General features: G+C 43.9%; 1 protein-coding gene and 1 long non-coding RNA gene across 3 annotated transcripts; both read left to right on the top strand.

The window, feature by feature from the left end:
* The first annotated feature begins 6 nt into the window (after positions 1-6).
* On the top strand, positions 7-4,754 carry LOC112818989 (G-protein coupled receptor-associated sorting protein 2-like). Of its 2 annotated transcripts, none has more exons than XM_025866055.2 (4): positions 7-147; positions 709-788; positions 1,123-1,200; positions 1,524-4,754. In XM_025866055.2, the coding sequence occupies exon 4, from the start codon at positions 1,836-1,838 to the stop codon at positions 4,410-4,412; it is 2,577 nt and encodes an 858-aa protein (XP_025721840.1). In that variant the 5' UTR covers positions 7-147; positions 709-788; positions 1,123-1,200; positions 1,524-1,835; the 3' UTR covers positions 4,413-4,754. The 2 variants fall into 2 exon arrangements, with proteins under 2 accessions (XP_025721840.1, XP_073746669.1); XM_073890568.1 differs by having other exon boundaries at positions 709-792; positions 1,128-1,200.
* Positions 4,755-6,953: 2,199 nt separating this feature from the next.
* LOC112818988 (uncharacterized) lies at positions 6,954-12,569 on the top strand. Its single transcript, XR_003206726.2, has 4 exons — positions 6,954-7,170; positions 10,042-10,202; positions 12,363-12,408; positions 12,497-12,569. It is a non-coding gene; the product is annotated as an uncharacterized lncRNA (long non-coding RNA).
* Positions 12,570-13,886: the final 1,317 nt, after the last annotated feature.

Below are 13,886 nucleotides of genomic sequence, written 5' to 3'. Positions count from 1 at the left end.
AAAGGGGCCTGTCCCTTCCCACAGGCGCCTGGTTGATGCCAAAGTCTCTCTGCGCGGTAGGTCTGGCGGTTTCCTCCCGCAGGGTGCATCTGTAGTGGAGAGGCTTGAGAAAAAGAAGGAACGGGACAATGGCCTGGATTTCTGGAGGTGTGTGGGGCTAGGGGGGGATGGGCAGCAGCCATTGAGTGAAGACCCGAATCGGGGTGGGGTGACTGCGACCGTAACAGGTCAGGCATCCAGGAATACCTTCTAAAATTCCCCTTTGTATTAGCTTTCTAAGCACTCGCCTCGCCTTCGTCCCTCACCTCCACCGAAAATTCGTGGTAGGAAAAGATGGGCTAGGAGGTGAGGGTGAGACACAAGTCATAATTACAAGTGCCACTGCACAACCTGTTTTCTAGAATATGCGGGAACCCTTCCCCCAATTTATGCTGCGCAAGGCAGTGGGATGTGGTGCACCTAGTGGTGAATCCTTAGAATTGGAGAAAGGAGCAGTGTGAAGAGTGTGACGTCAAGAAAAGATGTTGTTGTCTGGGGAACTCTGAAGTAGACCTTATATAAAACGAGAATATTCTACCAAGAGGACTCTACATGTTTGAAAAACAAATAATATGTGGACTCCCTTCCTTGGTGTTTGTGGGTCCACCCAGAGCTCAGTTGCTACCATGGTCTCCTGACTGTCATGCTTTTTCATCTGTTTGTCCATAGGCCTGCTTTGAAGCTGCTCACTTCTGTGAGGAAGGGAAGGAGGAGGAGACTGGTTCAAATCTCTGGAGGTTGGTGTGAAGGTGGGTAAATCAGTGGAGCACTATAGAGTAAGATCATGGCAAGTGTCTTTGATCCAAGTGGGTCCAGGACCTCCTCCACCTCTCCTGCTTGCTGCCAGATTTACACACTGCCACAGCATCCCTTGTCCGTTTCCTGCAGGAGATATTAGGAATATTGGGGTACGTGTGGATTGGGCTGTGAATGGGAGGAGAAGACCTGAAAGCAGGGACCACGAGACAGGAAAAATTAGACAAATTAGATATTTAAACAGAAACATGTTTACATCAAGGATCAGTGTGTCTGTCAACCAAATATTCAGACTTCATTTTCTCCTGTATGTTTACTTCTCCACAGGACAGCCTGCTTTCTGCTATAGGGCTTAATACCACTGAAACAAAGCAAGGAGGGAGAAATTGCACCATATCCGTGCAGGTTGGTATGAAAGTGGGTACAAATTTGGGAGGGGAAGTAGAGATCAACACTGGTCCAAGAGTGATTAGGGTCTAGTCTAGGGTCTCCTCAGCCTTTCCCATTGGGAACCCACTTTCCCAGTAACCTCACACCTGTTTTGTAGCAGACAAAATAACGTGGTAACTCTTGGGGGTAATGTGTGAGGTAAAATGAGGGTGACAGAAAGACTTTCTAATAGTTCAACTGTCCCACTGAGCATTCAAGGTCCAGTCTCTGTGTGAATCTCTGCATGGGGTGATGCAGTTGGAAGAGATTCAAAGCCCCATGTCATTCTCTTTCCTTAGATCCACCTCTAGTGGCAGCTCTGGTGGTGTTGGAATTGCTGCTGACCACCACCCTCAACAGGTCTGCACCCACCCAGGAACATCCATCATCCCCCAGCTTGGTTGGGTCTCTTCTGCACTTTGTCTGTGATACTGACTGAGGCTAGGCTTCGGAAGGAGGTTGATTGATTGCTGAACTGGTGATTGACTCTAACATTTGTTTCCAACTCTACCACCTGAATCACTGAAAGATCTGAGTGTGAAGATAGATCTGTGGTAGAGGCTGAGACTGGGGTGGGGTTACTTAACTGGGCCTCCTCTGTAACTTGTACCATGACTGGGGCTGAGATTGAACCTGCTGCCCAGGCAAAGCCTGAAAAGAAGGCTGGAGAAGAGGTTGGGGGTGGGGCTGAAAGAGAGAATGAAGTCCCCTTGGTGGTCAGACCCAAGGTTAGGACCCAGGCACAGGTAATGCCTGGGGCAAGGCCCAAAACTGAGACGAAGTCTATGCCAGGGGCAAGGCCCAAAACCGAGTCCCAGGCAGTGGCAGGGGCAAGGCCCAAAAGTGAATCCCAGGCAGTGGCTGGGGCAAGGCCCAAAAGCGAATCCCAGGCCATGGCTGGGGCAAGGCCCAAAACCGAGTCCCAGGCCATGGCTGGGGCAAGGCCCAAAGCTGAAGTGAGGGCAGTAGGGGGAGCACGTCCTAAGACCGAGGCCAAGGTAATCCCTGGGGCAAGGCCCAAAGATGAAACTCAAGCTTGGGCCCAGACTGAGTTTGGGGCTGAAGCAATGTCACAAACAGAAGGCTTGACCCAGACCAATGCTGTAGCCTGGCCACTTGTCAGTACTGAGTCTGTGTCAGTTGCTAAACCTATGGCCCTGTCTGTGGACAGGGAGCTGGTCAATGTGGACACTGAGACGTTTCCTGGCTCCCAGGTTGAGGCAGGAGTCCAACCCTGGTTTGGATCAGGGGAGGAAGCTAATATGGGGTCTTGGTGCTATCCCAGGCCCCGGGCCAGAGAGGAGGCCTCTAATGAGTCTGGATTCTGGTCAGCAGATGAGACCTCTACAATGTCTTCTTTCTGGGCCGGAGAAGAGGCCAGTATCAGATCGTGGCCCAGGGAGGAGGCCAATACCAGGTCCAGGCACAGGGCCAAACATCAGCCTAACCCCAGGTCCAGGCCCAGATCCAAGCAAGATCCCTATATTGATTCTTGGTCTGGGTCTGAAGAGGAGTCTGGCAACCCATTTTGCTTGTGGGCTGGGGAAAATACCAATAACTTGTTCAGGCCCAGAGTCAGGGATGAGGCAAATATGAGGTCCAAGCTCAGGACCAAGAGAGAGGACTTTTTTGAGTCTGAGTCTGAAGATGAGTACTATAAGGAGTCCTGGTTTTTGCCTGGAGAAGAGGCCAATAGTAGCTTCAGGACCAGAGACAAGGAAGAGCCTAATACTGTCTTGAAGCCCAGGGCCCAGAAAGATGTTAATCACAGTGGTAGGGTCAAACAAGAGCCCAGATTTGAAGAGGAAGTCATTATTGGGTCCTGGTTCTGGGCAGAGAAAGAGGTGGGTATGGAGGCTGGGGCTTCTGCCATCTGTGAATCCACACCAGGGGCCGAGGAGGGGGCCATTGGTGGATCCTTGTTCTGGACTGAGGAAAAGTCCAGTTTGGGGGCTGTGGCCAGAGAAGAGGCCAGGCCAGAGTCTGAAGAAGAGGCCATATTTGGGTCCTGGTTCTGGGATAGAGATGAGGCCTGCTTTGACCTAAATCCCAGTCCTGTGTACAAAGCTAATTCTAGATACAGAGATTCAGCTGAGGATGAACTTAAGGCATCATCCAGGCCCCAGACCTGGGAAGAGGTCACTGTTGAATTCAAACCTGGTCTTTGTCATGGGGTTGGCTTCCCATCCCCAGGCTCCTTTAGAATTCCTGAAGAAGCAGCATCTGTATTCTCTGAAATGTTTGAGGGAAAGCCCAAGAATGCAGAATTTACCCCAGAAGGGGAAGACCAGGAATCTTTGCTTCAGTCTGAACAACTTGAACCTGAATTCCCATTTCAGTATGATCCATCCTACAGGTCAGTCAGGGAAATTCGGGAGCATCTTAAGGCCAGGGAGAGTGCAGAGCCTGAGAGTTGGTCCTGCAGCTGCATACAGTGTGAGCTTAAAATTGGTACTGGAGAGTTTGAAGAACTTCTTCTATTAATGGACAAAATCCGAGATCCTTTTATTCACGAAATATCTAAAATTGCAATGGGTATGAGAAGTGCTTCTCAGTTTACCCGAGATTTCATTCGGGATTCAGGTGTTGTCTCACTTATTGAAACCTTGCTCAATTATCCTTCTTCCCGAGTTAGGACAAGTTTTTTGGAAAATATGATTCACATGGCTCCACCTTACCCAAATCTAAACATGATTGAGACATTCATATGTCAAGTGTGTGAGGAAACCCTTGCTCATAGTGTGGGTTCCCCTGAGCAGCTGCTTGGATTAAGGATGCTTAGACACCTCACTATAACTACTGACTACCACACACTGGTTGCCAATTATATGTCTGGGTTTCTTTCCTTATTAACCACAGGCAATGCAAGAACAAAGTTTCATGTGCTGAAAATGCTATTGAATTTGTCCGAAAATCCTATCGTGGCAAAAAAACTGTTCAGTGCCAAAGCTCTGTCGATATTTGTGGGTCTCTTTAACATAGAGGAGACAAATGATAATATTCAAATTGTTATCAAGATGTTTCAGAATATCAGTAATATCATAAAAAATGGAACTATGTCCTTAATTGACGATGATTTCAATCTTGAGCCGCTTATTTCTGCATTCCATGAATTTGAGAAGCTAGCTAAGGAACTACAAGTCCAAATAGACAATCAAAATGATCCTGAAGTGGGACAACAAAGCTAACATGAATAACCACCTGCCTTTGATCAGCCTTATGTTCCCAAAGAGCCCTGAGTAGTGCTTTGGTTTTCACAGTCTGGTTTTTTGTTGTAACTTATATTTTAATGCTGATGTTAACTTTGTCCAATTCTTGATTTGAGCTGGATCATTTTGTGGATGCCAAATGAATATTAGAGCTGAAAACATATTTGTTGATATTTGTCTTGCTGTCCAGATTGCAATATTTTTCAGTATTGAGCTTCTGATGAACTAAGTCGCCTGTGTACGCTACCCTGCTATTTGTTGTTTAAACATATGGTTCTCTATTCAAGTCTGTGTTTTCAATAAAGGTCTATGTGAAAATTGGCAGAAATGACCCTTCAATTTGAAATCAGGTACATATACATGTGCATATTTACAAAGAGAGATAATTAGTATGACAAACATCTTCATTGAAAAATCCCATTCATGGAGTTTAAGAAGGGATTTCTGCAGGCCTGTGGTATTTGAGAAATGCTTCAGCAAAGAAGGACCCACTTAAACTGGTCACTAAAGTGTAGGAGAAGACAGGCCATTAGGTCATTCTTAGAATTGAGCTGTGCTGGTGTGAAGAAAAGTGTGATTAGAAAACCTGTCTCAGCAGCATGGATGTACCCTGTCTGCCTGGAAGAGGTAAGGCAAAATTTAATGAGGGGTGCAGCTGGAATGAGGCCTGCTTGAAAAGCCAAGTCAGCCAAATCTGCACATTTTACAATTAGTACTGTTGTTGCTTCAGTACCACCTGAAGAGTGAAGGAGTACAATAGCACACAAATTAAATGGAGTCAGGAATAAGATTTCCTTTGTGATGATCCTAATCCAAGGAAAGTAGTAAGGAAATATGCAGCTTTTGAAAATGATCTATTTACTGACATGAAATGACACTGATGGTTTTATGTCCAGTGAAACAGAAGAATGTGATATCTATGGAAAATTAGATTCCATTTTAAAAAATATTGTGTGTAAATTGACACAATTTCTATGTAATTTCAATATGCCTAAGAAATTTCATACACTATAGTCTGGAATAAAATACAGCATATTAAAAATTTTTCAGAGACAAGCATTGGGGCTATTCAAAAATTACTAAGATGGTTTTTTTCTTTTAATATGCTTATGTCTAGTGCGTCAAGTTATAGGTGGACATATTGGAAAAGATACAGTTACATAAAAAGATTGAGCTATGTGTTAAATGTTTAGAGATAAAAACATTTAGAAAAGTTGAAAAGGAATGTTTCCCTTTAGAGTGGTGAAGATTGCACAGCATTGTGACTATGCTTAATGCCACTCAATTGTATACTTTAAAATGGTTAACATGATTTAAGTTTTAGGTTATGTGTATTTTCTGCAATAATAAGTAAATAGATTATATCATACCTTCAGACAGAAGAATTGCAGAAGTCAGGAATAGAGTTGGTTTGGAGAGAGAATCCAGACTTATGGGAAACATTTTATTATTTTTAAACATGGTGAAAATGGTATTTCTGTTTTGTCTGAGGATGCTAATTTTTGAAAAGGTAAAATTATAACGTAATTTAGAAATTAGATTAGGTGAAAGACTTTTTTTCAACACGAACTGCTAAGAATATGAAAAATGGTTGAAGGAGATACGTATACATACACAATATAATAACAAAATATATGTATATTAAATTTCTTACACAGAAAATTAATAAATGTTAGGATGTAATTTCTGGGTTAAATACAAAACTAGTTAATATTTTAAGGACAATCCATTGTAACCATTGATGTTATCTGTCCACTGAACATAAGTCCTTTCCATATCTGTTAGACAAAATATCTACAAATTAAAATCAGCTTCTGTGTTGAAAACTTACTCAATACAAAGTGAAGCCCAACACTGCACTAGAATAATATCCAGTAACCCATGCTGTCCTTAGCCAAGTTTGGTATAAATTTTCCGACTGTGCAATATGTTTTTTTTCCACCCGACTCTGGTATGCAAGTTTTATGGAAATAGGGCAAAGTGGCAGTTTTGCCTGCCTTCACAAACCACAAGCATTAACAGGGATCGTCCTGGTAGTGGACACTGGAGTCTGAATGCTTGTTTTGCTCATCAATATTTTTCAAGGTAGACTCGTGTGTGTGTGTGTGTTTTAATATGTCGCCCGAGTATCATACAGAATAATAATCAGTTCGTCTCTAAACTCCTCATCGAGTATTCCTCACCAGCCCCGTGTCCTAACAGAGCAAGGCCCAGGTCTAGCACTAGGGCTGGAAGCTCTGGCTCCAAATTCAGCTTTCCTTCAGCTCTATCTTCACCAGGACAGGAGCTTCAGACTCTTCTAGCAAGCGTCTCAACCTCAGGGACAGAAGATTCTACCATCCGTGCGGCAGGGCTGCGGCAGGCAAGCTGACTGCGCGGTCACGTGAGGCTGGTGGTGGCTCACGTGACCACGCTCTCACTTGGGCAAACACAGAGGTGTGCAGCACGGAAAAGGGGCAGGAAGGACGCACACTTGACGAGTGACAGACTGCCGTGGGAGGAGTGGTAGGACGTTGTGGTGGGCGGGTGGGTGGGTGGGTGTCTCTCCATGCTGCACTAACCTGGAAACGAATTTCTTGGGCGATCAGGATTACAGCGTTTGTTGGTAGAGGGCACAGCCCCTCGGCCTGTTGCCAGAGTCTTAGCCGGGGTCAGTCTTTTGCCCAGGAGCTCAAGAGGCAGGAAGTCATCCTGCGGGAGGAAGACGTGAGAGAAGCAGCGGTTGCTGTTGGAGGAGGTGGGTGCGGGGCCGGGAAATGGCATCGGTGGGAGGTGGTGGCTGAGACTAGGTGCGGGTGCAGGGAGTGCCTCGGACTCTCCTGCTCTCTGCTCTCTCCTGCCTTCTGAACACCCCTCCCCCACTCCCAGCCTCCCCGCCCCGCTCTGATTCTGTTTGTGGGTGTGGGAGGGGGACACACGGAGGGAGTTGGCGTCAGGGGAGACTAAAGAGAGGAAATGGTGAAGTGACAATCCCTGAACTCCTGAGGCACTGGATCTGGAAAGCGGTTGTGAGAATGGTTTAGGGGCCTAGGGCACGCTGCCTCAAAATGTGCCATTTTGGCATGCAGATTATTTGGAGCTGAAAATAAATGAGGCCCAAAAAACTCAGGAGGAAACTTTGACCTCCCTAACTGCCTAAAAATAATTTAGGTTGAGAACCTACTCCAGGAAGAGAGCTACCACCATAGATAACTACAGTATGATATGAACTAGGGGTGGTTGACAGGGAGGAATTTAGCAAAGTATCTGTTAAAATTCCTTTCTATGTCCCATTGTATCTGTATGGCCCCACTAACATCTGTTTGCCAAACATTCATTCTTTCTTCTTTTGAATTGCTTTCCTTCCCTTTGAAGTCCCAAATCGCTACACTTTTTCTTAGTTAGGTATAACAAGTTGACTCATTTTGCCTGACTGTCTTTGGAATCTCATGGCTGTGTGGGTTCCCTGTATGTATGAGGTTAAATTTTATTTTCTCCTGTTAATCTGTCTCGTCAATTTAATTCCTACTCCAGCTAGAAGAATCTTGAAAGGTAGAGAAAAAAATTTTCCTCAACAATGGGAACTATGAGCTACACTTCCTTCCTCTCACATAGTTGGCGCTCACTCTCTACTGTCTATATATAAAGTCTTCCAGACACTGGGGATGGCTGAGACCAGATCAAAATTGGGGGAGGATGGGGGGAAAGAGGCAGCGTTACATCTGTCTTATACTCCAAAGTTCCAGCTTCCAAAAGATCCAAGAGTAGAATGAACCCCAATCTGAGAAACTCTAGGGAAGGGGTGGGGGACAGACTCAGGAGGAGGGAACCTAGAAGTTTCAGGCCCTTCACATGGAATTTCTCATTGGGATATCACCAAGTTCTTCAACTCCCAATAGGATCCTTGGATCTTAGCCCCAGGCAGCAGCTCCTTCCCATCTAGGAGCACAAAAGTTGCTATTCAATCTAAGGCTCCTTCCTCCTGCTGTCCTGGGCCTCAGAGGAGGTTCTTTCTGGGAACCACTGACAGAAACTATTTTATGGACGGTCTCACATGTTTCCCTCTGTAGATGCTTTGTTCTTTTCCTTGTGATTTGTTCTCTGCTCATTTCTTAGGGCTTGTTCCTTTGGTCTCATCCTGGGTACCAGCCCTTGGTAAATCCTTGACATCTTTCTAACTGAATGCCCTCCCTCCCATGCATCCACTGGATACCAATGCAATTTAGGAAGGTGTCGCCAGGAAGTAATGAGTTTTCCCAAACCCTCTCATATCCTTATTTTTATACTCAGTATAGAGTTGAAACCATGCCATAATAATACTTCAGGCCCTCCTGTTTACATTTAAAAGCTAGGACTGAGCAGAGATTGAGGCCTAGGACGACCTCCTCCTCTCTTGCTTCTTGCCTGCTTTGTTATTATCCTCTTTCCCCCACTTTCCAGAATTCTGGTAATATAAGTACTGGGTCCATTGTTCAGGTTATAGTCTTTCCTATATATATATATATGTATATGTATATATATATGTGTATATATATGTATATATATATATTTTATTTATTTATTTGAGAGAGGGAGAGAGCAAGTGATAACACGAGCAGAAAGGAGAGGCAGAGGGAAGAGGCAGAAGCAGACTCCCCGCCAAGCAGGGAGCCCAATGTGGGGCTCGATCCTAGGACCCTTGGACCATGACCTGAGCTGAAGGCAGACACTTAACCGACTGAGCCACCCAGGTGCCCCTAAGAAAGAATATATTTAACCTTTGTTCCTGGTTCCTGGCACAGAGCTTCAAAACACCTACAAATTTCTTGAGTGATAGGAATGTATTTGTTGTGCTAATAAAGTGACTTTGGTGGGCCCCTAGATAGGTTCAGGATGTGGGCTGGTCACCAGTGGGACCAACATGTGACTAGAGTGGGAACTTCAGGTGAGCTGGGATTCTCAGAGAGGGGAGGAGGGCCAGATTTTGGGTTCAGTCATGTGGCCAAGGATTTAATGGATAATGTCTATATTGAATGAAAACTCACGGCTCTGTGGGGCTTCCTGATTGGTAAAAACACTGATATCCAGGGAGGTTGATGTGGCATGAATCCATGGGAAGAGGGCTTGGGAGCTGTGTGTCTAAGACCCTTCCAGATCTTATTCTATGTGTATCCTTTATAATAAAACTCTAATTCTGAGTATAGAACTTTTAGAGAGTTCTGTGAGTTGTTCTGGTAAATTATCAAGCCTGAGGAGGTCATGGGAAACCCTGAATTTATAACTGATCACTCAGAAGTATGAGCGGCCCCCGTGACTTGTAATTGGCATCTGATCTGAAATGGGGCAGTATTGTTGGGGATTGAGGACTGCACCCTTAAACCTATGGAGTCTGATGCTAAGTCCAGGTAGTTGGTGTCAAAGAACTGATGTCAGAACAATGGTATCACACGTTCCTATTTTTTAGCAGCCATCCCTAGATTAATATCTGTCGCTGATCCTATGTATCATACATAAACAAGTTAAAATGTGGGAGGCAGAGGCCACCAGTATATTATGGGTGAAAAAAATAGTATGTGTTTTTGTGGCAAGCACCTGCAATTTAAATTATTTTTAAAGTTTTCTATAATTTCTATATATTTTTTCTCATTAGAGCTCCCTCCACCTAGAATTCCTGTTGGGAGTACTGCGTTTATATTTGGGGAACTTCACATTGTGGCCTGGCTGGATACCTCTAAGTCCCACGTGCAACCTGAAGCAGATACTTAGCCAATTAACACCTGTGGATTTTTTCAATCTCAGCCAAAGGGCAGGGTAAGTGTGGGGTGTGTGTGTGTGTCCCCAAGTATGAAAATGATTATCTCTGTTCTGATCACTCCTTGGGTATGACTTGTAGGGGCCAGGATCATCCATCAGTTTTTTCCTGGGGTGTAGTTGAAGTAGAAACCTCATCACTCATATGGCCCTTTTGTTTCTGCACCTTTTCTGGATAAATATTATGGGCTATCTCAAGTAATAAATGTCAGGGCCCATTCAGATGTTACTTGACTTAAAATGTTGCTGCCTGGGGATAAAATTAGAGCAGATTTGTCATCAGTCCAGTCATGAATGAAAGAAAGGTATCTTTTTACAATACAGCTGGACTATTGTCACTCACTGACCCTCTACTTTGCCCCTAGTTTTAAAAGAGCAACCTTCAATGGAATCTCATCTATGAAATATTACCAGGTTCTCTATGGAAAGTTTCAAGGCCCTGCACCCTTCCATACAATTCCACCTTGCTATCTCCATCTCCCAACACATTCTTCCAAGTCAGAGCCAGGACTAGAATGAGATAAGGACACATTTTAAAGAGGCACTCACTGTCAGATACCTCACCCTAGTCCAAGCCCTTCTCCACTTTGCCTGCACTCAAGCCACATTGGACTATCTGCTTTTGCCCAACCCAACTACACTTCGTGCTTTACTACTTCTATGCCTTTCCCCACACTGTTCCCTCAGTCTTCAATGCTCTTGCAACCCTTTCTGTGCCTATGAGAAACATAATCATCCTTTTAGGCTCAGTCTCAAATGCTAGGGTTTGAAGTCTTTCTGATCCCTTCACCCTTTACTCTTTGCACATTGGTAGGAAGTAATTCCTCCATCCTTTGTACTTCTACAGTATTTTATTTGGCCCTCTTTTAGCATTTGTTTCTTTATATCATGGACTGAAGTCTTTTTTTTTTTTTTTTGAGCAAGATAGAACTAGTGTAGAAGGACAGGTAGAAGAAGAAATTTGGACTCTAGAAGTCTGAATCAAACCCCAGTCTGTCTGACCACAGTGCTTGAGCCTTTTACTACTTGCAGTAGTAATTATTAGTATTAAGATTTATTGGGTGCTTTATATGAGCCAGATACTCTTCTAAGGGTTCTAAATGTATTAACTTATTTAATCTTCAAAACGAACTTATGGAGTAGGTGCTGTTGTTGCCTCCATTCTACAAATGAGGAAGCTGAGACACAGACTGGTTAAGTGACTTACCCAAGCTCACTGAATTGGTTAGCAGAGGTGCTGAGATTCAAACCTTAGTGGTTGGAATCTAGAGCTGGTATGTGTTACCATTATGCTACATCAATATCTCTGTAGTGCTAATTATCACTAAAAGCTGCCATCATCCCCGTCACTAACTTCATCATCAGATTTTGTTTCTTGTAGCCTGTAGCAAAAGACTTTATTCATCATTAAGAAACGTAAGTCAGAGTATTATTAGACCTCTTATTCCCTAGCTCCTTCTTTCTGTCTATCAGCCTACTCCAGCTTTTCCTTCCTTCTCAATTTAATGGTCCATCATGGTCCGTCATTTTTACTACTCTCCTACCTCATCCTCTAGTTCCCGGCTTCACTGCCCTGGCAAAATCTCAGCTCTTGATAAATCCCAAATATTCACCTCTCCTTATACCTGTATTGCTTAGTGCAGTGCACCTGGGGAAAGTTAACCAAATTTTTCTGACTATTGACACTATGAATTTATCTTTTTTGACCTCAGTACAGTCCCCTGAATTGAAAGCAGATAATCTCTAATGTCTACACTGTGGATATTTCACAAGGGTGCATTTTCACACAGTGACTCTGAACTAAAACTAACTGAGCTCAAGCACTTAATGTACTTCTGAGCCCCTTAGATAAGTAAAGGCTTGGGTTTTCTGCCTGAAGCTTTCCTTTTCAATATAGAACAGAAGCCAGTCACAGTTGTCAGACCTCTAGCGATCATTAGGCAAGGTGTTCAGAATCTACAGTTTTCCTTTCACGTGGAAACATGAGTTTCTGACACTGGTTTTAAGACGTAGGTACTCACTGACAGACAAAAGTCAGGACCTATTGCTCATTGAAGAGTTGTTTTGTGCCTAAGCGTACATATGATTTAGGATTGTTCTATTTTTATATGACAAGGAACTCAACTAAAACAACCCTAATAGAGAAATTATTATCCACAGATTGGAAGTACTGAGGCAGAGCAGCCGTGATGGTTGTTTGATTCAGGTAAGGACGCCACTTTTTTCCATCACTTTCTTCTGCTATTCACAATATCAACTTCTGTCCTAAAGCTAGAGGCTTGATATCTCAACAGTTGCAGGTGTCAAGCAATTTCCTGAGGAAGAAAAGGAGACAAGCTTTCCTGATGGCCTTTTCTTATGAGTGAGGGCACTTTCCTCAGAAGTCCTTCTGCAATCTCCTCCTAATGCCTCATTGAGTAGAGTTATATCACCACCCCTTCCTGAACCAGAAGGTAACAAGGGGATGGATTGCCCCTAGAGCAAGCCAACTCACCCCTGGAACTGGGATCAGCCTCCCTGTGCTACATGACTACAAGGAGGAGGGAGGCATACTTATGCAAAAATGACATTCTTTTAGTAAGGGGCTAGGTAAGCAATGCACTATGCAAAGTACTGAGGTTACAGTGACAAAGAGCTCAGTGGCAATATCTTATCAATTATGACCACTAAAAGCCACCATGGAGTTCTCATCTATTCTTTCCTACTTTCCCCAGCCCACCTCATAATATGACTAGATCACAAGTTCAAAAAGGAACTAGAAAGACCTGATACATGCAGGTATTTCAGAATATCAGATACTTCCTAATTTAGTGTGCACCAGAATCCTGTGAAATAGTTATAAACAGCCTCATAAAAACATTAAGTACCTTTTCCAAAGTGACACAAATAGTAAATGGTAAAGTCTCTATTCAGGTTTTGGATTGCCTGGCTCTGAAGTCTGGCCAAGTTCCAGAGTTGAGCCCAGAGGAGAGAGACCTTTCTCTACCATCCAGCCTCTTTAAAAAAGGGCTTCGAGGACTCAGAAACTGGCCATTCTAGTCTAAGCAAGCACTTAGTAGTACAGTGCACTGCCTCCTGGTGGTAGTGATGGTGACAGAGGTGACTTCTTTCCTCCCAGAGTTAAGTCACAGTTGCTCAGACCTCACCACCAAGGACTTTGGTTCTGGAAGTCTAAACTCTAATCTGCACTCCAGGTTATGAACTTAGGGGCTGAGATGCCAGATATAGGGAGCCATATAAATATTCTATACCCAGGAGGGAAAAGAGCCAATATTTATGGAACAGCTCAGTTTTCAAGGACAACTTTATTCCCAGATCTAATACACAGCTGAAAGGAAGAGGACAAATGCTATGTTCACTGGTCTTGCGCTACCCCATTAAAATCCATACGCCAGACTTCCAGGTTCAGCTAGGACATGTAAAGAGCTTGGAAGTCATTGCTCCTGTATTTCCAAACAGAAAAAAAAAGCTGAACAAACTGAGAATCAATGACTTATCTTAGACCCATCAAAGAACTGAGGTTACAGGGCAAATAATCACCCCAAAGTCTGGAGAAAAGACAAATCTGGAGAGGCACAACCTATCTCTCCTTACATAGAGCAGAAACTGCTAGAAACATAAACATGTGAGAACACTTAAATGGTAATTTTGACAAATTGCTAGAGACTGAATGTGGAATAGTTT

This window comes from Callorhinus ursinus, unplaced genomic scaffold (assembly GCF_003265705.2).
Source record: "Callorhinus ursinus isolate GAN/ISIS: 27379988/994484 unplaced genomic scaffold, GSC_fseal_2.0 scaffold943, whole genome shotgun sequence".
Classification (NCBI taxonomy): Eukaryota; Metazoa; Chordata; class Mammalia; order Carnivora; family Otariidae; genus Callorhinus; species Callorhinus ursinus.
This window is presented reverse-complemented; position numbering and strand designations above follow the sequence as displayed.